Here is a 26,881-nt window from a genome sequence, read left to right as displayed (position 1 = left end):
AGAGAGAGAGAGAGAGAGAGAGAGAGAGAGAGAGAGAGAGAGAGAGAGAGAGAGATTGGAAAAAGCTCAGAGAAGGGCAACAAAATTGATTAGGGGTACTGAACAGCTTCCATATGAGGATAGATTAAAAAGATTGGGACTGTTCAGTTTAGAAAAGAGACAAATAAGGGTGGGGGAAAATATGCCAGAGGCCTATAAAATCCACAAATGGTGTGGGGAAAGTGAATAAGGACGTGTTATTATCCCTTCACATAATACAAGACGCAGAGGTCACCAATGAATTTAATAGGTAGAAGGTTTAAAACAAACATAAGAAAGTACTTCACACACCACACACAGTCAACCTGTGGAACTCATTGCAAGGGCATGTTGTGAAGTCCAGAAGCATAATGAGGCTTAAAAAAGAATCCGATAAATTGATGGAGAATAGGTCCAACAATGGTTATTAACCAACATAGTCAGGGACACAACCCCATGCTCTGAGTGTCCCTAAATCTTTGGCTGCCGGAATCTGAGACTGGATGACAGGAGATGGATCACTGTTCTCCTCATTACCTCTGAAATGTCTGGCACCAGTCACTGTTGGAAGACATGATACTTGGCTAGATTGGTCTGCCCCAGTTTGGGCATTCTTATGATAGATTCATCCTAAAAATCTAGATAAATGCAATCTCTTCCTAAAAAGGATTTAGGCCTATATGAGGCAGGTATCAGGCCAATGGAATCCCCACTCCACCCTCTTCCCTCCCTTCTAGACTAATAGTTGTAGATGTTAATGTTTTTCTTCCTTTTTTTTTTTTAAATCCAAAACAGTTCACTGATTCCTACTGGGTATCAAATGCTAACGTGTGTTCCTAGGCAACACTGTGCTCACTCCACTTTCTCCCCATCTGTCACTGGAAGGCAAGGAAATTTATTTCTCAATACACAATGCACCGAATGAGTGAGCGCTTCCAACTTGGGTTTCCCAGATGTGTATGATGTATTCTCTGCCAGATCCAGCCCTCTATTTTGTTTTCAAAACAAGATACAGAATTTAGTTAAAAAAATTTACTTTTGAGTTGTTGATAAAAGACAGATTTAAAAAAAAGCTTAATCAGAAATATCCTGTAGATGCAAAGACTAAACACTGATCTTCTTACCAGCAGATATGGAAACATTCTTTTAGAGTTACTGGGGTTAAACTTTTTCCTGACATTTATAATATTCAGTGCTGAAAAAAAGCTCACTGTAAAGAATAATTGCTCCCACAGGGACCAATCCATGGGTCACAGTTTTATGCACTTGACTGCAACAGAGCCTCGAATGAGATTTTCTATAAAACATGGACTTAAGCTTGCAGCATAATCACGTTTGCCCTAGCTCTAGAAGCTGAGCTAAAGTACCACTTCTGCAGTGTAATTATCTAACAGATGTTCCAAAGAACCATAGGGAAATTTCATTATTCAGAAGAACAAATAGGGTAAAAACAAATGGTTTTTAATTTAGCCAAATTTGATATTCCAGATGTATTTTCATTTTTCCTATGCAAGTTTCAAACCATGGGAGGGCGGATTTGCCTCTAAGAAATAATTAATTACTTAAACTTTCATCTTTAGTTATGCTTCCTAGCAAATACACAGCCACCCTCATAACACATAATACACACGAGTGCTGTTCGGTGACCCAAAATGACAACATAATCACCACTGGCTATACAGAGAAACAACTATGGTTCACAATCTTTATTTTCAGTTTCAAGTTTAAGAGGTTCTGAGTGTTGTACACAATACACTATAAGAGAGCCCTTACTGTAATTCTGAGTTAGTACTAGTAGTTTAGACTTCCAAATGAGAGTTTAATTTACCTCTTGATGCTATTTTTGAATACTTTAACTATTCTTAAGAAAGAGTTTAGTATTCTTTCATATAGGAGATATGAAACTATTCCGCTTTGGGTAATAAAGACCATAACACTTAGTAGGTGCTCACAATATGTGAAGGAACAATTTAACTCTCACTGTAGTAAAAATAGTCAAAATTATGCTGGGGAGAGGGGCTGAAGAAATAAGATTTCCTGTACATGTCTTACAGACATCATCAGTGCTGTGATTAATTGAGAAACACTATTGCAGCATAATGGCTTTGATTCCATAGAACAGGGATCCCCAACATGGTGCCAGTGGACGCCATGGCGCCCTCCGATGCATCTAAGTGCACCCATGTACTGGCCGGCAGATGAGCATCTGCCGAAATGCCGCCGAGAAGCAGCGTCATCCAGAGGCGTTGCTGCCAGAATGCCGCCGATTTTCGGCGGCGACGCCTCTGGATGACGCTGCTTCTTGGCGGCATTTCGGCGGCGACGCCTATTGACATTGCCACTTGTCGGCGGCATTTCGGCGGATGCTTGTCCGCCACCAAGGTCCTCCTTGGCTTGTCATCTGGCGCCCGCCAGACGAAAAAGGTTGGAGACCACTGCCATACAACATCACATTTCATCTGTTTCCCCCCCCGCCGACCCATCTCAGAGTAACAAAATTTATTGTGTGCAGGGGGGCATGGTGGCAGTGGGGAGCAGAACCTCATTTTCTTTGAGCTTTTCTAGAATGTTTTTGATATTAAGAAGGTCACCGAGTGACAAGTTGTTATTAATGGACAATCTTAATATTCTACACATTCCACTCTGAAGTTGTCAGGACTTCCATTGACAGAGCACAATTATGTACCAGTTCTGGTCACAGAAAGAAGAGGAACAAATATAAAATGTTGATCTCTCCAGTTGCACAGCAATTAAAGTACATTTTAAAACTTAAATTCATAATGCCAATAAAGCCTCACATATGGTAGCATCTTTACTTTTGACTTGTCTGAGCAGGCATGAAGAAAATCCACAGCAAATGAATAATTAGCTCAGCCTGCTGTCTTTTACAATGAGTTTCATTTCACATATCTGCAATCTTAGCTTGTCATTAGTAATGCTAATTAGCTCAATATGTCATCCTGATGCTAGATTCAATAAAAATTGAAGACATCACTAATGTGGAAAAAAAAGCTGCTGCTTCTTCTACTACTGTAGACATGTTTGAGTTTATATGTATTCAAAGAAAGAGCTACAGGTTTATATTGCTGGTCATTTTCAATCAGACTGAAAATCTAGATAAAAATCAAGGCTCTGTACCCTTTGGTCTCTAGAAGGGTAAGCAACAGAAAAATAATAATGAAATATTGTAAGTGCCAAAAAGTGCCAAAATAGAAGAGTGTCGGACAGTACAATGACAACTTTAAACTTGGATCGGGCACATTAGATATTAGGAAAACCTTTTTAACTACAGTAAAAGGGGTTTTATCCAGCACTTCACCAACTAAAAAGCTCCATAAATTGGCATTTCTGATCTTCATTAAATGGCGGTTTATAGTCCGGGTAGTGCGGGGCTGGCAAAAGGTTGGGGCGCGGAAAGGGTTTCGGGGTGCCAGATCCGGGGGTCGCTCACCTTGGGCTGCTCCCTGCAAGCGACGACCTGTCCCTGCTGCTCCTAGGCAGAGACGTGGCAGGTGGCTCTGCATACTGCCTTTGCCCCACCCCGAATGGTGCCCCCGCACTCCCACTGGCCTCAGTTCCCAGCATCAAACCAACAATGTCTATATCACAACCTTCTACAAAAAAAAAAAAAACTTGCATAGAACTCAGCATTAAGTTCAATTTGTTATAAATTTTTGTATTGCAGTTATACATAGGAACCCAGTCATGGACAAAGACTCCATTGTGCTAGGTGCTGTACAAACAAGAACAAAAGATGTCCCCTGCCCCAAAGAGTTTATAATCTAATCCAACATAGTGAAAAATTAAATCCATGGTGTTAAAACTCTAGAAGAGCTCCGGTGGTGGAAGGTTACTCCATCTCTCTCTAGCTCTAGGCCTCTATGCACACTCTAGATGCAGATCCTGTATCTGACACCTCTGTGAAGAACTTGAAGTCCAATTGCCTAGGTCCTGAAACTAGTGCTTGCTCTTATAAACCTCTCCAATAGCTAATACACGCTCCCAGAATTCCACTGAAGCTGTGTATCCTCTGCTTTACCGTTTGTCTCTTTGGGACTAAGGCAGTGAAAGCAAGCACCACAGATTCTACAAAGTAATTTCTAAGCACACACACACACACACACACACACACACACACACACACACTTTACTCTTAGACAGCACAAAATAGATATGACCTATGGAAAACGAATCCTTCACACAAATCCCTTCCTCAGTTTCCTCGTCACCCCAAGAGCCCTTTGGGATTTGGTTAGTGTCTTTTTTAGAAGGTCCAGGATTCCTCCTCTCCTTTTATTACTACACAGACTTGCTTCTGGGCCTGCTTTGCTCCCTCCCCTTCTTCCTGAAGCAAGTTTTTTTGTTTTGTTTTAAATAAAGTTGCAGTTCCTTCAGTTGCTTCAAACCCCTCATCAGGTGATGCTCTGGCTTGGTTACAAGCCCATCTGGCAGAGCTGGATCTTCTGGGTATCATCTGGTACCGACATTTGAACAGGGCATTGATTTCCTCCAGTAGGTGCAAGAATTTTTACTGATACCGCACTCGAGGTTTCAGCACAAGCTGAAGGGTAAAAGGCATAAATGTATGCACAGTATAGTCTTATAATTAAAATGGCATTCACAAAACAAAATGGAGTTTGCAGATTGGTCCAGACGCATGCAGACATGTAGTAAACCATCACACATGGTAACTGGTATATGACAGAATTCTGTATCATTATGGAACAGAAAAGATAAAACAAGAAAAAATTTAAAGAATAAAATTTACTCCCCTCCATACACATTTCTTGGGATTTCTTTATACTTCTCATAGGAGAAAAAAAAAAGGGGGGGGGGGAAGGGTACATGCACAATCTTTAAAAATTACACAGCAAGAGACCTACAGTTTTCAGGAGCAAAATGCCTCCATGCCTCTTCCACAGTACTAACAACTCCTACCTGTAAGATACATAGTACCATTGGCAGTCATGGAACAATATAACATCTGTTCCTGTATCAGAAGCTATTGTCAGCTGAATTCACCGTTCCTCAATCTTGTAGAAGTTGGGGGGAGGGGTGTTTCTATGTCTGCTGTAAGTAAATGTAATGTCATTTTTATTTACTAATCATGTATATAAAACGTGTTGAGGAATTACAAGACTGTACCGAAATGAAATTCAAAATTTGTAAATTGGGCTTAGCATGAAAAATTAAATACAAAAATTTTAGAGATCAATTGCTGTAGTGAGCAATATGATTTTCCCAGAACATTCAAAGAACAAAAGTAACTAAAAGATAGAAAGTAGAAAATCCAGAATAACTGTTTGGCAAAAGGAAAATACCCAGAGGAAACTAAAATGGGTCTTGCTATTTTCCCTTTTCAGTTTGTTCCAACGAAGCAGAAGAGAGAGATAAATAAAAGATGAGAGCTGTAATCCGTGAAAGTGCTTGCAGACCTTCACAGATAGTGGAAATTTAACATTGACAGATATGACAGCAACTCATCTCATAGTCTAAACTCTTGACTTAGAAATCAGGGACAACACTGAAAAGGATATAGGATAAAGAACTCAAATCCGTTTATCAAGCTGTGAAGTGAAGTAGGGAGTAGAAATATACTGTAAATACTGCAAGTCAGGAAAGAAAAATTTTTTTTTAGTAGTCTTCTCAGTATTTTATTCTTAATGTCACTGCCATGAGACAGTGGGTTTTAATTATCTTTACTTTTAAGCTTATTCCTTATTATTTTTATTACAGTAGCATATGACAGTACTCAGCTCTTGTGCCACTAAGGGCATAATTTGAATTAACAGTGGTAGATCAAAATGGTAGGATCAATCAAGTTTCTTTCATTCCTCACAATTTGTCTCCCAATATTTCATTGGGAACTGTGCCCACACAATCTTCAGTACAGGCAGGGCCGGCTCTAGGCACCAGCAAAACAAGCTGGTGCTTGGGGCGGCACATTTTTAGGGGCGGCATGGCCAGCGCCAGAATGCTGCCCCTAAAAATGTGCCCCAGCCGCCCTAGCTCACCTCTGCTGCTGCTGCCACGGCGCGCAAAACAGCTGATTCGCGCGCCGCTACTTGCCCTCCCTCCCAGGCTCTCAAGCAGCGGCGCACAAATCAGCTGTTTCGCGCGCCGCGGCGGCTCGGGGTCTCCCCCTCCCTCCCAGGCTCTCAAACCTGGGAGGGAGGGGGAGATCCCGAGCGGCCATTTTGCGCGCCGCTGCTCCCCCTCCCTCCCAGACGTGGGAGCCAGGGGAGGGAGGGGGAGAAGCGGTGCCTGCGCCGCGGCCACTCGGAGTCTCCCCGTGCCTCCCAGGCTCTCAAACCTGGGAGGGAGGGGGAGATCCCGAGCGGCCGTTTCGCGCGCCGCTGCTCCCCCTCCCTCCCTCCCTCCTAGGCTTGAGAGCCTGGGGGGAGGAGGCAGGGCTGGGAATTTGGAAAAGGGGCGGAGTTGAGGCAGTGCCAGGGGTGGGGGTAATTAAAGAACGGGGTGGGGGGTGGCGGCCAAAATTGTTTTTGCCTTGGGCGGCAAAAATCCTAGAGCCGGCCCTGAGTACAGGGCCGGGACTCTAGGGTACAATCTAGCCTAAAGCTGTCTGCACAACAGCTTTGCAATCCTCCTGGTCTCCACAACTACAAAGGACTCAGAGGTGGCTACATATACCAACATCCAACTATCCAAGTCCGACCTTCAGTTTATGTCTTTAACTCTGTCCCGTTATCAGGAACAACATTAAGTACACTATAGTTTAATATGCACAGAAATGTGTGTGAACTCATTTGCTAGGGACTTTACAGATATAGAACCTTGCTCTGAGGAGCTTACAAGCACAATGGACAACATTCAGACAGGGAAAGGGGGAAAAAATCAATACACAAAACAGCAAATAGAACTGCGCTTATGATAAAGTAGACTGGTTCCTCTCTACACTCTTCCTCTGTTACTGCAACGCGTTTTTGTACTGCTTTATGATCAAATCAAACTGACAGAATATAAAGTAAAAATAAAGATATCAAATTGTCGTCCTCTTCCAATAAGCAATAGAAATTATAATATATACCTATCTCATAGAGCTGGAAGGGACCTTGAAAGGTCATTGAGTCCAGCCCTCTGCCTTCACTAGCAGGACCAAATACTGATTTTGCCCCAGATCCCTAAGTGGCTCCCTCAAAGATTGAACTCACAACCCTGGGTTTAGCAGGCCAATGCTCAAACCACTGTAGTCATAATTTGACTTTTTAAATATTAAACTAACAAAAACAACAGATGAAAAGCAGTAACCTGGAAACTAGTGAACATGGATGGATGCACAGGAAAGGTCAGATACTGGCATAATTTCAAAAGGTGATAAAATAGATAATCATAGGTTCCTAATCAGCACTTTCAGCCGAAATAGTTTTATAGATACATTTATGTAGAACAGCTTGACTGAACTACTGGGCTTTTATTACTTCATTACGTTTTCTCCTACGCTAAACAGATTTCTGGTAACCTTTTGTTGTAGTTTAACAATGTATTGGCTGTACTACACCTTGATCATAAAGAGCTATTTCAATTAAAATACCAGATAATCACCAATATTAATTAACCCTGCCAGAGCAAATCCAAAGCATGATCTACAGAAACAGTTTTATGTTCATGCTTTGAATTACTATTTGTAGATAACTGGCATGACTCTTTCTCTAAAGTTAACTGTTCAGTTATTAAAGTTAAAGAACATCAAGTTAAAAAAAGGGGGGGTTGACTGTGCCTGAAGTTAAATATGCTGATCTTTTGATATACCTCTGTACTAATGTGTTTCTGGTTTAACATCATTCACTAAGCCTTAATCATACAGAATATTTTCAGCATATTTCTGAAGTTAGCTTTCAACCCTAGTAATAAAAGATGATTATCTAGAGAGTTTGCCACAATTTACTGTACTTCCTTCCAATTAATTCTCAGAGAATGATCCAAAAATCATAGAAATGGAAATATACTTTCTTTATATTGCTTATTATATAAAAAGTTTTCTAGACTATAATAAAACTTTCTGCTATCCCCTACATCTCAGTGGGAGGGATATTTGATCAAAATAGCAAGGGAAAGACAACCCTTCAGGACCTGAAAGGAGGGAAAAGAGCTGGCATGGCTACCCCACTCCTCCTGCCAGAAGGCAGGTGTAGATCATATGTGCTCACACAGGTACACATACAGTAAAGCAATATGAAAAAAGTGTTTTATAAACCTGTTTTCCAAGACATGTATATGTAAGGGTCAATGTCTGTTTTCAAACATCTTCGCACAAAACCCACAGCCACTGATTGGATTTGTGCACGTGTACACAAAGGTGGAATTTGGCAAAAATAGTTCAGAAAGCCAGCAGAGTGACAACTAAATTCCTGGGATGAGGGTGTGGGAGAGTGAAAAATAACTTCTTCACACGGACTTAAACTTCTTTATTCTCTTAAGGAAAGTTTGATCTGCTTAAATGATAACTTACTTGGCAATGACTCTTTGCTACTATCTAAGGTATATATTTCTCGTAGATTAAGTTGCAGGGTGCAAGCTGCTTGTTGCTGAACAGAATCAACAGCTTAAAAGGCTACTATGTATGTTCTGGACATCTTTCTATACATATTTTTTAAATTCTTTGACATTTCATATATTAGACCACATTAACTGGTGTATTTGCATGCAGTCTGAGTAATCTCCTGGCCTCTTTCTAAAATTGTATTCCCTTATACTTTATTGACATGCCTCTTACCCAAAAGGGTTCAGAAATTTTTTAAATTATTCACTTTCTTCTTTCTGGAACAGTGATCAGATGATGAAAGCTGAAGCATGCAAGATATTCTGCATAACAGTGGAAGCTCAAGTTCTAACTGTAGTTGTAGAAACATCCAGTGTGATAACAAAGGCCGACATCATACAGGTAGCCCACTGAGACCTCTTTCATCATAGAATGACCTCAACCTCTTTCAAAAAGTCTAATGTATCAAAATGGAAGAACAGAAGGCAATTTTAAAAGGGTTTAATAGGCAGTTGCCTACATCCCTTTTTATCATCAGCAGCAAGTAATCTGTTGAAAATGGAAATGTATGGGAGAAGCTAGCTACAGAGAAAACTGAGAAATCAGATGCTCTGCCCTGAAATATAGAGCGTGTATTTGAATCCCTCATGTAGTTTTAACACTGGATTACCAGGATCATAATGTTCAAAGGTGCTAGGGGTGAAATCCTGGCACCACTGAAGGCATTGATAGAACTCCCACTGATTTCAGTGAAGCCAGAATTTTACTGTAGATGTTTACAGTTGGGAGTGGGTGAACAAAGTGTGCACGCACACATATTATGAGCTGTTCCCCATTAGCTTTTGAAGGATATGTAATTGTACTCAGCAAAACAGTTTAAAGCATATTCAATAGAGCAGGTATGTTTTATTAAAATATTTTATTATTTAGAAATAACTGTGGTTTGCTTGCCTATATTGTTTACTCTTCAGTAGAATTAGAGGCCTTATGCCCTAATTCTTAAAGATATCAAATATCAGGATCCCTTGATCTGCCTTATTTTGACCAGCAATTTACCTCTGTAATATAGCAAAATACAAGTCTTTCTGGAATCTGCAGACAACTGTCAAGAAAGACAGATGTCTGAGAAATATCTCACAATTGGTGAGTACTTTGAAGATGGAAAACGCGGTGTAAATATTAAATATTATTGCTACTATGGACATTTTTATAAAGCAATTTTGAGGACAGTTACATTGCTGATGAGCTAATGGATGAAATTTTGATAAAGAAGTTGAAAATTTATCACCTTCATATCTAGACATGCCACTAGTCTATTCAATTAACAGAAGTCAAACCCTTATTTAAATGGCTGTCCAGTACTCTAAACCTGGTAACATCCTACAACGCTCCCATTTCAAATTTACCTTTTCTTTCAGTGGTTTGGTAAACACTGTTGCCGTCTAGCTTCAGATTTCATTTGTTGCATTAATCCTAGTATACTATATGACAAGTTTCATTCTGGTTTCAGGCAAGGTCAAAAGACAGAAATAATGTCTCACATAGTACATGTTATTACTGAATACATAGGTACATGCATAGTACTCCAAATGATTTGTCTCAAGAAACGTGATAATACCCACTAGCTAATGTGAGCCTAAGAGGGTGAGCCCCTCATCCTTCCATCACAGGTCAAGCATAGTGAAGCTCACAGGGTAAGCAATGCTGCCTCTAATTGTAGCTGAAATGTAACTGAGCACCTCGGAACATTTTATGAGCTCCTCAAATACGCATGTGTAGCCCTGTAAGCATAACAGGCATAATGGCAATGTTTTACCCCTAAAACTTTTATTGGATGCATTCAAGCAATAATACTGGTTATTTTGTAAAGTTTCTGTAAATTACAGAAAGTCTAAGAACAGAATTATCCTGCACTAAGTCATATCCAAAGATAATCAACCACCATCAATGACATGGCTGAAACTGATGAAATGCCTCTTGTAAATAATAAAAATAATGCTTCAAACACAATCTTGAAACAGCAATGAGCTCTCAATCTCCCTTCAGTCAATGTTATTGCTTTTCCTCAACTGTTGCTTTTACTGTTAAATACTTTTTTCTATTTTTATCATAAATGCAGAAAGAGGCACTCTTACCTCTCCATCTCGTATTCTTTCATACCCACTTTTATTGCCTTCATTACCTATGGGATACATATTAACATGGGACATTCTTAGTAAGAAGGTATATTAAGATAATATTACTTAATGACTGATTTTCAGGGAACCTATATTTTAAAAATATATTATATACATCATTTACCTATAAATCTATATTAAAATATATGAAAAATCAGGTTAGAAATCAAACTCTATTATTTTAATAGTTATGAATAGTTGCAATTTCATGCAATAAAATAAGCTCAGTAGTTTTAAGTGTACCTGAATAAAATGACACGGATAATCAAAATACTACCAAAGTCAAAACTTAATTCTGAAAGCTCTATTGGATTTGGTACAAAAGGGGTTCACTTTTGTAAAACACGGAGGGAAGTGAAATATGGAACAGCTTTAAATTTTTTTTAATTACAATACTATAGTCACTGAAGAAAGTTACTGAAGTTGGCATGTGGTTTTTCTCCCCACAAAAGAGATTCCACATCTGGATTTCATCATCTGAAACCAAGATGTTCACTGAGATATTTTATTTTTAGCAGTTTTCTTTCATTGAGAGTTGCCTTTATTATGAAGGTTTTAGGCAGCTGCTAGAGATAAAAATCTCAGAGAAGACAGACTTGTTAAAAGGAGGATGATAATCAGGTGCTTGAATCAAGTGATCACCTGCTGAGAATTAAAAAAAAGTGCTCTTAGCTCAGAGAGGGATCGTAGAGTGAGGAGAAACCTGAAAGGAGGCTCTCCTGTGGTCAGCCAGCATATTAGTGATCTAGGGCAGTGGATTTCAACCAGGGGTCCGGAGCTCCCTAGGGGGCCATGAGCAGTTCAGAGGATCCCACCAAGCAGGGCCAGCATTAGACTCACTGGGGCCCAGGATGGAAAGCCAAAGCCCCGCTGTGCAGGGCTGAAGCTCAGGGCCCTGAGCCCTGCCACTTGGGGCTGAAGCCAAAGCCTGAGCAACTTAGATTTGCCTGGGGCTCCAGACCACAGGGGACCCCGCAGTTGCCCTGCTTGCTACCCCCGAACACCAGCCCTGGCTTTTATATGCAGAAAACTAGTTCTGGCAGCACACATGGGCTGTGGAGTTTTTATAGACTGTTGGGGGGGGGGGGGGCCCCCCCGGAAAAAAAAAAAAAAAAAAAAAAAAAAGGTTGAGATCCCCTGGTCTAGGGAAATCTCCCAGGGGTCAAGAACAGCTCCAGGAAGGTGCACCCTGGAGACCCTGTCCCAAGGGCAAAAGATGTTTGGGCCCAGGGATTGGGGCTAGAAAAGACCTACGGGAAAGTCTCTTCAGAGAGGTTCTGAGGCCAAAGTGGGGATAATCAGAGGGAACCGGACAGCAGACAGGGGAGGAGTTTGAAACCTTGAAGTAAGAGAAATGGGAAAGGGGGAGGAAAGAAGGATTTCAGCCTGTAAGGGCCAAAAGAACTGTATATTTTGTGTGAACTTAATACATTAGGCTCTAAGAGGGGGAACATTATGCTAAAACTCCTGGCTGCAAGTGAATTAAATGAAGAACCCAGAGGGGAATTAAGACCAGGCAACCATGGAATGGCAGGCTCCACTGGAATCCTTCATTGACTTCTCTCCTCAGGGAAGAAATTCACATGCTAGAATAGTATAAAAATGTCAGCAATTTATAACCTTTGATTGAAAGTCTTATTGCTGGCCCAGTGCTGTCTGAAGTTAGCAACTGAGACAGACTCACTCCCAAAGACCTCAACGAAAACAGTGGGTCTGAGTTAAAATTCCTCTTGACATTCAACTGGGCATGAGTGAACATTTGCCCTATCCTGATCTGACAGTCTCAACAGTGAGGCGCCCGTCCTCTGCTGAGCTGATCAACCAAAGGCAATGAAAAACTCTCTCAGACAGCAACTGCTGACTGTCCCAGGCTACAAGCAATCTGGACTATGCAGACTGTGCACAGATCCCACAATGGAACAGGTCAGAAACCTGCTGGCCTCTTCCACAAATGCATGGGAGGTACCTGAACATAGTGACTACATAGATTGCAAACAGTCACCTTCCACTGACACTCCAGCCTCTTGTCCCAAAAAACTTCATTTCCTCCACATCACAAGTAAGCCAGTGAGCTCAAGGACAATGTAAGGTGTATTATAAGGCTATAACAGGAGGGCTATTATCCTTCTCTTTCTATCCCGCTCTTCCATTATTTCATTACTAAGCAATTCAGGTTGCTGGGAACATTTTCTGAATACTACAGTTACACTAAGAGCAAAAATTATTAACAGTAAAGGATCCATTACCTCTTTATGAGCTTCACTGGATATTTTATTGGTGTAGCGCAGAACTTCCAACTCCATGTCTGTCTTAATCACACGACTTCAAAGAAAAGAATACAAGGAATGAGGGTAGGTTAGTCATTTTTCATGCAAATCAGCAGACTAACTTAACAGAATAAAACAAAAAATAATCAAGGGAAATAATATGTAAACCTACGGTAGAATTAGACCAAATATGCTTCTAAAGTGAAAAGATATTATAAGTAACAGGACATAAGGAACATTTTTAGATGAAAATGTTTTGTTGGCATTAATTTGCCATTAACACAGCAAGCTTGCAAAGGCAGTCACATGCATTTTAACATACTTGCATTATTTTAATAATATTGAGCATAAATTTTGCCCAATCAACGTTTTCTAAATCTGATATAGTGTACATTAACTAAAAAAATGCATTGCTTTTCGCTTAGTCATGGGTCAAACACTATTTCAAACAGAACATTTCTACACCGGATTTATTTTTAACACAATACAAAACTGTTTTTACATTATGGAATTTCCCATGACTCCAAGTGCTTGTATGCAGCACAACCCAAACTCCTTTTTATTTTCAGTGCATCAAAGAAAAAACAAACAGGACAGTCATTTGATATAAAAGAGTAACAAAAGGAAAGAGTAATTAAGGCCACTCTACTCATTCAGAATTCTTGTTTCCAAGCAATACTCAGGTATAGAATAACGTATGTGTATACACTTATGAGTCTCAATACTCAAAATCCTTGAGATTAGTTAAAAATATACTTTTAATTAAGTCTATGGTGCTTTTTATTGCATGTTTCAAGAAAAAGTAACTTTGATATGATCTACACTGTGCAGATAATTACGTATTCTTCCATTAAAATTGCATTCTTTTTTTACACATTAAGGATTTCATGTTTTCACACCATTCATATGTCCATCTCAAAAGCAACCTTAAAGTGTCTTTTTTATACTGTCAAAGCAGAGAGCACTGCCCATATTAGAACTACATCTATTGAGTTTTGTGGAGATGTTTAAATTTTGTTTTCAAATTTAACTTAAGCATGTGCCTTGATTGTAAATTATCATAATTCAGCCATGTACTGAAATTGTCATCCACATTTACCTTTTTTATTTTAACCTTGCTATGTTTATGCTATTTTGGAATAACAGGATCTACATTTGTAGGCTTGGAAGGGTTAGATTTTTAATCAATAAATGTCTGTAAATGTCAGCTTTATCATATACACACAAACTAACAAAAATATATTTCAAAATAGGTATGATTTATTGATTTAAGAATATTTAATTTGTGTATTTTATATGTTGACAATATCTGTTTTAAGAGTTATAAAGCTTTAACTTTTTAAATCTTAATGTCTGCTGTCATTAAATACTTGCCTGCCCCCCAATAATTATCCAAAACTGTGAAAATTTAAGTCGATAAAAATGTTTAAAGATTATAGTCTTATCTGTCAAAATTATTTAAAAAATAATAATAATTCTGCCAAGCCTAAATATTTGTGTTCCCATGGTTTGCTTTAATGAAATTCAGAAATTGTTTATTCATCCAACAATGTGTGTGTGACAGGAGAAGTTCTCCATAGACTTGACTGCAAGTGAAGAATTATTTGAGATGGCGGGACATAGTGCATTTCATTCAAAAATAATATTTACTGGTGACAATCAAGGCACTTTCCATAAAACTGCTGATACAGACTGAAATTCTGTTATAAACAGAAACATGGAAAAGGGGAAATAGGTTAGATTTTTCTTGACAACTTAGGAAATAACACAAAATAATTATTAAGCACAATGAGAATTTTACCACTGGAATAAACCATTCAAAAATCGTGTTTTAGAATGGATGAAAAACCAGAGAAGAATTCAAAATGGTATAAGATTCTCCCATTCCAGCCACAGGTAAGGAGATAAATTGCTCTATTTTGGAGAAGACACATGGAATAGCAGCTTAACTATATTCTTGTAAGATTGAGGCAGTACCAGTTTATAGATTTCTGATAGTGTTCTTTGGAAAACCAAAAAGGTGCTAGTAGGACAATTTAAGACCTGTTTGATCTGCCTTTTTATTGCTTTCAATATACAGTATATGTAATCTTTAGGTGCCTCACAAATAGTTTATTTCATAGTTTAATGTCTAATCCCTACTGAGATCAGCTCCTGACAAATTACTAACTGCTCAACTGCATATGCAAACGGTATGGACTAAAACCCACTCTACCTCAATAGATCACAAAGCTTTATTGTCAAGACATTTATCTAAAACTTTGTTCTGCTTTACACAATAACTTTTATGTTGTCTTTTGCATAAAGGAGATCCTATTTAGTGTTAGTTTTATTTATAGGTATTTCTGTAGCATTTACCACCCTTGTTTCTAGGTATTTAAACACTGCAACTCTATAGGAAATATCCGTTCACTTGAAGGGCCATCACAAGGCCCTCTGCACTATACAAGTGAAGTGTTGCTACACAAGTTCTTGCCATGAGGGGAGGCTGCAGGCAGTGCAACTGCCCAGAAACCTCTGCACTCCAAGCCACAGTGATGGTGGTGGTAGTGGTGATCTGTATCAGACCCGAGAAGACTTCCTTGGATGGGGTTGTTGGGCTATTGAATTTATGATTACATGGGTCAAAATCTCCAGGTACAGAGTGCAGAAAGACAGCTGACTATATTCCAGCCAGCAGATTAGGGTAGCAACCATGGAGGGGCTTCAGCCTGCTTTGTGGGCTTTGGATGCAGGATATCCCTTTCTCTTCCTCCAAGCCCCTCATCATTTCCCTGCACGAAGTCCAGTTTCTCTGGATTTCTGTAAAGAGCAGTGAGTTTCACATTGCAAGACAAAGCCAAATGGTGAAAGTCCTACTATTTTCAATAATGAATATTTATGCTTTAAGATAATTCTCCCTAGTAAGGAGAAGAAAATACTGTATTTGTGTACTAATATGGACTTAAGCATCCTATTAAAAATAGCTTGTGGCCAAATATGCATACTTTCATTAATATTTGAATGGAAAAAAATTGTTTACTGGCTCAAGCTAATGCAACTGCAGAATATACAGTTGTTCTTCAAGATGTGTTGCTCATGTTCATTCCATTCTAGGTGTGTGTGCGCCGTGCATAGTTATTGGAGATTTTTGCCTTAGTGGTATCCATAGGGTGGGCTGTGGTGCCCCTTGAGTGCTGCAGTCATGTGCTGGTATATTAGGCACTGCTGGTCCTACGCCCTCTCAGTTCCTCCTTGCCGGCAACTCCGACAGAAGGGGCAGGAGGGCAGATAATGGAATGGACATGAGAACACATCTCGAAGAACAACAATTACGAAAAGGTAGGTAACCATTTTTTCTTCTTTTAGTGCTTGCTCATTCTAGGTGACTCACAAGCAGTATCCTCACTAGTGAGCTCAGAATTCAAGGTTTTGCGGCTTGCAGCACTGATCTACTGAAGTAGGCCTGCTGGGTAAGTGTGTAATGGGACATAAATGTGTGGACGGACGATCAGGTGGTTGCCCTATAGATGTCCTGATAGGCTCTTGGGGTAGGAAAGCTGCCCGAGGCTTACGCTCTGGTTGACTGGGCCGTTACAAATGTTGGAGGGGGCACCTTTGCCTGATTGTAGCAGCAGCGAATACAGGTAGTGATCCAAGAAGAAATTCTTTGAGCAGACACTGGATGACCTTCTATCCTGTTGGCCACCATGAGAAACAATTGCATTGACTTGCAGAATGGCTTGGTTCTTTCAATGTAGAAGGTTAGCACCCTCCTGACGTCTAGGAAATGCAACCTATGCTCCTCCTTCAATTATGCGGCTTTGGAAAAAATACAGGTAAGTAAATGTCCTGGCCTGTATGAAACTGTGAGATCACCTTAGGCAAGAAAGCCGGGTGTAGTCACAGCTAAACCTTGTCTTTGTAAAAGACCGTTCCGAGGTAAGCACCCTAATCTCAGAGACTCAGAGATGTTATTGAAACCAAGAACGTGACCTTACAGGAAAGGAGAAGGAGAGAACAGGAAGCCAGAGGCTCAAAGGGAGGGTCCCGTAAGCTGTGACAGCACAAGATTCAGGTCCCACAGAGGGACAGGGTCCCTGACTTGCATGTAGAGGCGCTCGAGGAACCTAGCAGTCATGTACTGAGCAAAAATCAACCTACCCTCAAGTGGTGAATGGAAAGCTGAGGTAGTGGCGAAGTGGACCTTAACAGATGAAAAGGACAGGCTGTGGAGCTTGAGATGCAGAAGGTAGTCCAGGATTAATTGCAGCGAGGCCTGCTTGGGCCGAATGCCTTTATCTGAGGACCAACAAGCAAACCGCTTCCATTTGGCCAGGTAAGTTACTCTGGTGGAGGGCTTTTTCTGCTGCCCAACAGGACCTGTTGGACACCAGCTGAGCACTCCTGCTCCTCCGCATTTAACCATGCAGCATCCAAGCTGTCAGGTGTAGCACCGTCAGGTTCGGATGCAGAAGACTACCATGGTTTTGGGACCATGCAGGTCCAGCTGGAGCAGTAGCTGGAACGGAGGAGCCACTAAGAGGTCTAGCAGCGTGCCGAACCAGTGCTAGTGTGGACGAGCCAGTGCTATGAGGATCATCTTCGCCCTGTTCTGCTTGATCTTCATGAGGACTCTGAATTAACAGCACTGGAGGGAAGACGTACATCAGAGCCCCCAACCACAGGAGCAGAAAAGCATCTGACAGTGAGCCTCTGTCAATCCCCTAAATCAAGCAGAAAACATGGCACTTCCTGTTCTGCCTCGATGTGAACAGATCCTCCCGGGGAGTCCCCCATCTCTGGAAGACAAGGCTAAACACTTCTGGATGGAGGGAGCACTCATGGTGAGACAAGAAGGTAATGCTGAGGCGATCTGCCAAAGTGTTCCTGGCCCTGGGGAGGTGTGCGGCTATGACATGGATGTTGTGTTGCACAAAGAAGCCCCAAAGCCCGAGGGCTTCTTGGCAAAAGGGCAGATGATCTGGCTCCACCTTGCTTGTTGATATAGAATATAGCTGCTGTACTGTCCGTCAGGACCTGAACCACCCTGCTTTTTATGTGAGGTAGGAAGGCTTGGCAGAAGTTCCTTCAGAACTGCTCTGAGCTCCCTGACATTAATGTGTAAGGAGCGATCGTGACTAGACCAATGACCTTGCATGCTGAGATCACCCAGGTAGGCTCCCCACCCCAGGTCCAAGGCATCAAAGATGTGGGTCACCGATGGGGATGGAGCCATGAAGGGAATTCCCTTCAACACCGATGGAAGATTCTGCCACTGTGCGAGTGATAATAGTACATGGTCCGGGACGCTGACTACATGGTCCATGATCTTTCTATTGGGGATGTAGACTGATGCTAGCCACACCCTCAGGAGCCTGAGGTGGAGTTGCATGAGCCAGACCACATAAGTGCAGGCTGCCATGTGGCCCAACAACCGCAGACAAGTATGAGCGGTGGTGAGAGAGTGGACTTAAATGTACGAGATCAGGTCCGCCATGGCTCGTAACCAGGCCTCGGAGAGGAAGGCTCTGGCCTGTGTAGAAACAAAGAGCACTCCAATGAACTCTATGTACTGCGCTGGAACTAAGGTTGACTTTTTCTCATTTATTAATAGCCCCAGGCTGTGGCAGGTGGAGCAAACCAGATCAAGATGACGACACACCCGATCCCGGTACCAACCATTTATTAGCCAGTCGTTGAGGTATGGGTAAATTTGAACACCTCAATGCCTCAGGTAAGCGGCCACTGGCTTTATGCACTTTGTGAACACTCTCAGGGCTGACAAGAGACCGAAGGACAGCACAGTGAACTGGAAATGGCACTGGCCAAACAAAAATGGAGGAAGCGTCTGTGTCTTGGGAAAATATGCGTCCTTCAGGTCGAGGGCGGCATACCAGTCTCCCAGATCTAGGGAGCGGATGATGGAGGCCAGGGAGACCATGTGAAACTTCAACTTCTTGAGATACTTGTTGAGGGGACACAGGTCCAGAATGGGTCTGAGGCCCCCTTTTGCTTTTGGGAGTAGAAAGTAGGAGTACAAACCTTTCCCTTTCATGTCTTGAGGGATCTCCTCCTTTGCCCCCAGGTGCAGAAGGTTCTTGTAAGAAGGGTCCCTGAAAAGTGACAGGGAAGGAAGTTGGGAGGGAGGGTCAGCCACGAACTGCAGAGTGTAACCTGAAGATATTATGTTGAGCATCCAATGGTCCAAGGTCAGCCATGACCAGGCCGACTGGAAGGGGCACAGGTGGTTGAGGAAAGCGTAGGAGGGTAGATACTGGGATATGACAGCGCCGTCCTCGAGCGTACTCTCAAAATGCCTGTTTCTGGCTTCCTTGGTTACTGGAAGTGCCAGGCTGAGCAGATGAACGGGAAGACGACCGGTGTCAACTCCTAGTCTGTCCTTTTTCCTGTAGGTACTCAGCCAGGGAGGCCCCCAGGACCTAAACTGGGGAGGCGGAAGACAGAACAGCTCAGGGGTATGAAGGCCCAAGGAATGGAGGGTGGCACGGGAGTCTTTAAGGCCATGGAGCCTTGCGTCCGTGAGCTTGTTGAAGAGCCCTGTTGCATAACGAGCATGGTTTGAAGCTGGGGGAATGGGGCATGCCCAGCTCCAGGGTGAAGTCCCAGCCGGGACTCTAACTACCAAACAAACCTAACACTTAACACAATGGCTAACTAAGTATCTACAAACGATATATAAAGAAGATAGACAATGGGTTGTAAAGAACCACTAACACTCTTGCAATGCAAGACAAGGCACTCCGACCAACTGTCATGTGTGATAAGAAGGAATTGAGAGGGCATAGGGTCAGTGGCGCTTAATATACCAGGGCATGAATGCAACACTCAACGGGGTGCCACAGCCAACCCTACGGATACCACTAGGCAAAAATCTTCAACGATTGTGCATGTGGGCATGCACACACCTAGAATAGAATTGACATGAGGAAGCAGTCGAAGAAGAATCTGATCTACTATCTGTTTTAAACTATCAAACAAAGTAATCCCTTTACTGTTTTCACAAAAACAGTAACTGGATATTATTAAACAATCTCTTCTGCATTTTCTTAGTCGCTTTCTTTCTTTCAACAAAGGCTCTGTATTGCCTACATCCTGTAATTCCAAAATCCTATGATTCATACCCATTCCCTGATTGCTAATTCACTTCTGCACATCCTGAACCTATCCTTAAACTATATGCCTATGGTGTAAAAGTGCTAAAATTACAGGATTTCCTATGCTCACTTGCCTTATTGATAAATTATCCAACAATACAATTTATTTTTAGTTACCCAAAGATTTTAAATGGACAAGTTATACATGCTTGAAAGAGAAAGTTGTATAATGAACACAAAATGATCTTTGAGATCTTAAGCAGAACTTTACAGATCAAGCACTGACTGATCAAAGTATTACAAGTTTTCTACAGAAATAATGAAAACATGAAATATACATATAAATGCACTCACAAAACTCCTGCCCAGTTTTAAAACGTGGCAAAGTTAGCTACATAGCAATTTTCTCATTTGTAGCAGGATCCACTCAAACAAAAGAAAAAAAGTTGCAGCTGTCCCTCAAAATATACAGAAAGCACAGAAGATATGAAACTGACCATAAACACTCAAGTTCATCATTCTTAAAGTTGCTAGTGAAATACAGCATATATAAACAATGTTCAGACACTGCTAAATGCTTCTCCCCCACTGTTCAGATAACCCCTCTAAGATATACTACATGTTATTAAAATGCCAAAATTATTGAAAACGTTATATAACAATTGGTATTTTAGTACTTGATTCTATTCAATTAAAGAAGCAAAAGCAATGAAATAGAACAGTGACTATGAGTAATGAGCTGCTTCTGTCAGATAAATGCCAAGGCAAAAGGATGGCTTTTAGTCATGTTCCAACTGGAACACATTTATCCAGTGACAACTTTTCATTGCAATTACTTTATTTCTATTTCAATAAAATGACTGATGTGGAGATCAGCATTATGGTAGACAGACACCAGGACTATAGACTGACAATAGCCCATTGTGCAATTGTAGGAAAACTTCATTCTGACTGACATACGAAGTCAAACTGGTTCAGTGTCTGTGTTGTGTTTTTCCCGGGGGGGAGGAGTGGGGGCGGGTGACTTGAATATTTAAAGTATACTACATATCCAGCACATGTGTTTTATATTTTTTAACTGACCTTTTAAATAAAGCACTTAAATGTAGGTTTTAAATTGTATTGGATATGTAAATAATCTAAAACAAAAAACTTCTGCAATAACTGCAAAAAAATTCAGTTTTCAGGTCAAGTTCTCTTTATATGTTTCATCTTTTAAACTGCATGATAAAGCAGTTTAATTAGAAAACTTTGAAAACAGAGGCTTATAGAATGTGGGGGACATCAGACCCATAATTTATCATACACTCTTGTCAGTAATGAACCTTTGTCCCAGCAGGGTGTTAGAGGACAGTGGGAGAGACTAGTTCACATTTATTGTTGCTTCAGAAGGCTCAACCATTTAATCTTTAGTTGCCAATTATGACAAAATGGGATTTCGCCAACAAATATAATGGAAAACAAAATGCTATAGCTTTTGCTAAAATGTGAAAGAATAAATGTGTCAATGGAAAAATATTTCTCAAAGTAATCAATTCAACTTTAAAGAGAAGACTTTTTGTGCATCCCCTGTCATGAAATGTAGTATACAAATGACCCAAACTATTTGATATTCTAAAAAAAAAAATATTCCTCACTCCAAAAATGTATTGCTTTTCAGCTAATGTTGCTTAGGTACAAACTGAAAAAGCCAAGGAAGCCATTAATTAAGGCAGTCTTAGTGCATATGCCATATCACCCAAACATCTAGGCTCCTTACCCCCCCAAAAAAACACTTGCTTGACACTTCCAAGTTATGAAGAACACATCAACCTTTACAAATTCCTCTCAATTACACATGAACAGAAAACCTGAACTCTTCTGCTGTAGCTGTCATTTTCTGAAGAGCTATGTGCCCCGAGAAAGCATACCAAGTGCTATTTTTTAAATTGGGAAAGAACGAGGCCCAGAGTTCTTCTCTAGCATACAAGTACAATATAGGAAGGAGATTCTTTCTGCACCACTGCTAGTTCCACCAACCTCTTCAAATTCAATTCATACTTTCCTTCTGATTTCCTCCCCTACACTTCTACCTCACATCCCCCATCCACCTTGACTCTCCCACCTGCACATACTGTAGCCTCAAGTCCCTCTATCCCTTAACTTCCCTAAGGGATAAATACTAATTCCCAAAACAGGGAAGGTGAGCAGAGATACAGGGGAACATAGAGTATCTGGGTGGGATGGAGGCCCTGAGATGAAGGGGTCTGGGATATGCCCAGACACTACTTGAAGCCCTCCAGAGTGCTGCTGTCCTATTTCTCCAGTATCCTGAGAACTCACTGATAAGGCTAAGCTTGGTGTCAGTGAAAGCTGATTTCCTTCAGCACAGTATCCCCTGCAACCCAGAGCAGGGTCTTCATCAGACGGACAAGCTGGCTCAGGAGTAGGGTTTGTAGCTCCACTCAATCCACATGCAACTAGATATGTCCCCCTTTTCTTGCCTCTTACTTGTAACAAATAGTCAGAAGAAGCAGGCGAGTAAAGTGAGAGAGTACCTCCTGCAGGGAGGTCAGAAATGTAGCCCTGATCTCTGCTGCTAAGCCAGCTTGTCAGGTTACTCAAAGATCATGTTCTTGGTTGCAGAGAGTCCTGCTTCTCATCTCTGCCAGAACAGGACTCTGCAAGGGAGTGGGTCACACTGGGGCAGTGGTGTTAAGGGAGCATTACTTTCATGGACGCCTGAATGGAAGCACAGATGGCTATCATCAGCTGCTCTCCCAGCATCAACCATTTAATTTCAGTCCCTGAGGCCCATCATTTATCTGCTCACTCTTCCTTCCTTTCTGTATTTGACCCTCTGTAGGCAGTGGATCATATCACAGGACCCCTAAATGCTGTTTTTGGAGTATCATAATATAGCATAAGGGACTGGAAGTTCCCAACAAAAAATTCCAGTACCATCCATGGTGGAAAATAAATACCCTTTGATTTATACTATTGCAATGATGTTCTTTTAAAAAATGTGATGCTGTTGAGTTGGGAGCCTCAGAAGGGGGGTACCAATTTTTCAGACAGCCACCTGTTGGCATTCTTTAGTGACAGGGACCCATAGAATCATGAGACTCCTTCCTGTAAATGTCCAAAGGTGGCCATTTTTAGAAGGCTCCTTTAAGTGATTTCCTCCTCTCCCATGTGCAATGCCCCAAATCCAAGGATCTCAATCTTGTTGCAACAGAGATACTTTGAATGCTTCTGCAAGACATATATATTTTTGAAGGATTTAGCCTCTGCTTGAAGTGGAAATCACAATGCAACTTTAACTAAGGAGCTACAAGAGCACCTCCATAATTTTTCACCCATTAAGATGAACAAATCACTGGTGGAGCATTATTTAAAAGGACATCTGGATCAGAAAATTTATGCAATAGAAAGTAACCACATGTAAAACATAGCATTATCTAAACATATTCAGCAACTCTATTCTAAACTTCCAGTCATGCTAACGGAGTACCTGTCAAGGGTATCTGAACTGCTAAATGAATTATCTCGCCCCATAAATTATCTTTGAATCTCAAGATTTGTATGGACAAGAAAATGGAAAAGGAGTTTAATAGTAGACTTATCTAAGTACCCATTCAAAATGCTTTAAGTAATCTTGCTTCATATAAGGAATACTGCAGTACTGTGTTACCAACCCTGACTGCCTCATATGCAAACAGTCTGTGACATTTGTGTTTTGAAGTGCTAGCTGTCAAAGTTTCAGAGAAACTGCACCTGTATCCTTTCCTCTGTTGCCCACTCCGGGAATGCCCAGTCAGGTCGCCTGAAATCACCTGCTCATTGTCCTTCTGAGTTCTTAAATCTGCACAGTTTACACTGTGATATCCCCATTAAATCCGTCTGGCTAAAGGCTCTCTCTCAGAGGGCTATGAACAGTGTATTGCCAGTAGTTACGAATGACCATACAGCTCTTTCTAAACAAGCACATTTATTCTTAAGGAAAAAACATTACAGATGAAACATAATAAAAACAATAAACAGATTTAAACACATCTGGTATATTTAAAGGAGTCATCCATCAGTTTTATGGGGTCCTAGTGGGCCAAAGTCTTTCCAACTCTTCCACAAGGTTGGGGCCCCCCTTTGACTGAAGGTCCTGTCCATTTTCTGGAGGAGAAAATTTAAACCCAGCCTTTTTATATCAAAAGCTCTCTTTTGGTCTGTTGGTCTCTGGAAAACCCAGTTTGAACCAGTATATGCAAGCCTCCTCAGGGGGTGGTATCTCTATGGAGATGTTCGCAACCTAAGTGATTCACCCCCTACTATTTTGGGCTCCTGGAAGAGTTGTGGTAACCCTCCCCTCTGGAGTTGCATATAATCCTTGGCCCACTATGATACATAAAATTAATAAAATATGGTCCCCAACAATATTACAGGGGATTGCAATATCTGTCACACTAGCATAATGGGAGCCAGTCAGTTTGCTCTAATCTGGGTATAACAGTTACTACCTGAATCTCCATGTTCAACCCCAGATCAACATACCAATGCGAAACCAGGGATTAGGACAATGCTAGTTCATATAGTACTCATGGATTCCACTCCACTCTGGAGCAACACTTAACTTTTTAATTTTTTTTTAAACAAGATGCTAGTTTGATAAGGGGATCAGGGGATGGATTGTAGCAAATACCAGAAAAATTAGGGGGAAAATTAAAAGCAACAACTTATAAAAAGTTTCTTGAAATGTATAACAAATTCTTTCAACTTTAACTTAATCCATATATCTTGGGCCATAACTATTAGTGATAAACACACTGAACGGGTCTATATCCTGACAAGGCACTTAAGTATATGTTTAATTTTCAGTATTTAAGTAGCTCCATTGATTTCAGTGTGACTATCCATGTGTTCTATGTACTTCATAGAGAGCATAGCACCTTGCAGGATCAAGCACCTAATTCAGTAATTCAGAAACCTTAACTCTAAATTATTCAAGTTTCTTCATGGGAAGTGTGTGTGTGTGTGTGTGTGTGTGTGTGTGTGTGTGTGTGTGTGTGTAAAAAATAAAAGTCCATAATCTAAACATTTATGCAGCTGGCACAGGTTTCTGCACTAAGACTTTCCCTCTCCTAAATTGTGCAGGAACTGCAGAAGAGGAACTCAGCTCCTGCACATCTCCATCAGCTTTATTTTATCTAAAACTTGTTCCTTTTTTCTTTTAAGACATTATTACACCACCAAAGTAGTGAAACAGATATGCAGCAGAACAAAGAATCTGGCTTATTAAGCTTCCATTATTCTGATATGTTAATGATCAGGTGCCTTCAAGACAAATTTCAACTTTACACTTCTTTTCAGTACATGGACTACTGTACAGAAGATTACTAATACTAGAGTAATGTTTATTATTAACACAAGTTATTAATAATAATAATGTATAGTAGCCTGTAATATATCAAGCTGCAATACTAGGATGCAGTATGTATTTTTCCTGTTTATTTTTCAAAGGTTCTGAAAAACAAGTAGCTTATCTATCATAAGTAAGGTTTTGTTTTCTCAGATCCAGAATAATACATTTAAAATGCTTAGTTAAAAAACTATTTAATTAGCAAAAATCCACTCTGCTGTCTCTTCAGTTAATTTGCTAAATGAAAAAACACAAAACCTTAGTTATAAAATGGTTGTTAGGACAATGTTAATGATACTGTTAAAATGGAGGAATCGCGGGTACCAAAATGCAAAAGCTTTCTAAGACAAAATAGTATATTAATATAACTTACATATATTACAAAGTGTTGTAACTAATATTGTACAAAATTAAGAAATAGTAACATTAATATTCTGTGGCACCTTATCATTTGGTTTATCTTAGGTTGGTGTTAATATATAAATAGATTACTGTGGAATTCATCTAGAATTACATAGGATATATATATATATATATGAACAACAAAAGAATTCATCAGAATTAATGCTATTAAAATAAAACCTAAAGGAAGTAAAAACATTTATAAAATAGCACCCCTTATATCAAGTTTTAAATTAATACTTCCTTTGGTATTCATTGTAATATTGCCTATTCCTTTTAAATGTTACTTAACTTTTCTGTTCCTTATGGTGTTACAGAATGTTGATTTTTAAAACAAACTAAAATCTGAATCTTTGCATGTTATTTTCATTCCCAGCATGAAACATAAGAGTAAAAAAACTGTCAAACAGTAAAGGGAGAGGCTTCTGTTGGAATTTCTACTGTAAAACATCCAATAAGGAATTTACCAGATTCTGCTGGGAGAAGTAATAAAATAAACAAGTTACAAAAAAGGGCTTAGGAAAAGAAACTACTTACCATTCCGCAATTTCAGGATGAAGAATTTTATTGTTCACATTAAATCTAACAAAAAAACAAAAAAAAAACAACACACCAGAATTAAAAACTAGCAATACTATGAATTGTGGATCCCAGAATTTTTCTAAACACTAAAATGCATTTTATATAGTGTCTCATCTGAGCACATGATAACTAGTACAATTTTAGTTATCAAATAATGTACTGCATCATAATTTTTAAAAACGTATTTAGGCTCCCAATCCTGCAAATGCATATGCTTATCTTTACCCATGTCAGTAGTCCCATTGAAGTCCATGGGATTAATTATATGTATACATTTAAACCAGTTAAAGCATTTTCAAGATCAGGCTTCAGAGGGCATACATGCTAGTTGTCCCTATGTAGGAGTGAGTTTTTTTTATAAATAGGTAAAATATAATTTTCCATTTTTATCCCTCAAATACACTTGAATAAAATTAAAATGGTGAATATTTCATGTTCATCCCTAA

The 26,881-nt window shown here is 40.2% G+C and overlaps 1 protein-coding gene across 1 annotated transcript in view; it reads right to left on the bottom strand.

The window, feature by feature from the left end:
* The window catches only part of PEPD (peptidase D), a 210,261-nt gene that overhangs the window by 129,948 nt on the left and 53,432 nt on the right, over positions 1-26,881 (bottom strand). The window contains exons 7-9 of the mRNA XM_034788453.1: positions 26,391-26,435; positions 12,942-13,017; positions 10,654-10,700 (exon numbers count right to left, since the gene is read on the bottom strand). Of these exons, the coding sequence (XP_034644344.1) occupies positions 10,654-10,700; positions 12,942-13,017; positions 26,391-26,435 (168 nt within the window). The remainder of the gene's footprint in view (positions 1-10,653; positions 10,701-12,941; positions 13,018-26,390; positions 26,436-26,881) is intronic.

Source organism: Trachemys scripta, chromosome 13, assembly GCF_013100865.1.
Source record: "Trachemys scripta elegans isolate TJP31775 chromosome 13, CAS_Tse_1.0, whole genome shotgun sequence".
Taxonomy (NCBI): Eukaryota; Metazoa; Chordata; order Testudines; family Emydidae; genus Trachemys; species Trachemys scripta.
This window is presented reverse-complemented; position numbering and strand designations above follow the sequence as displayed.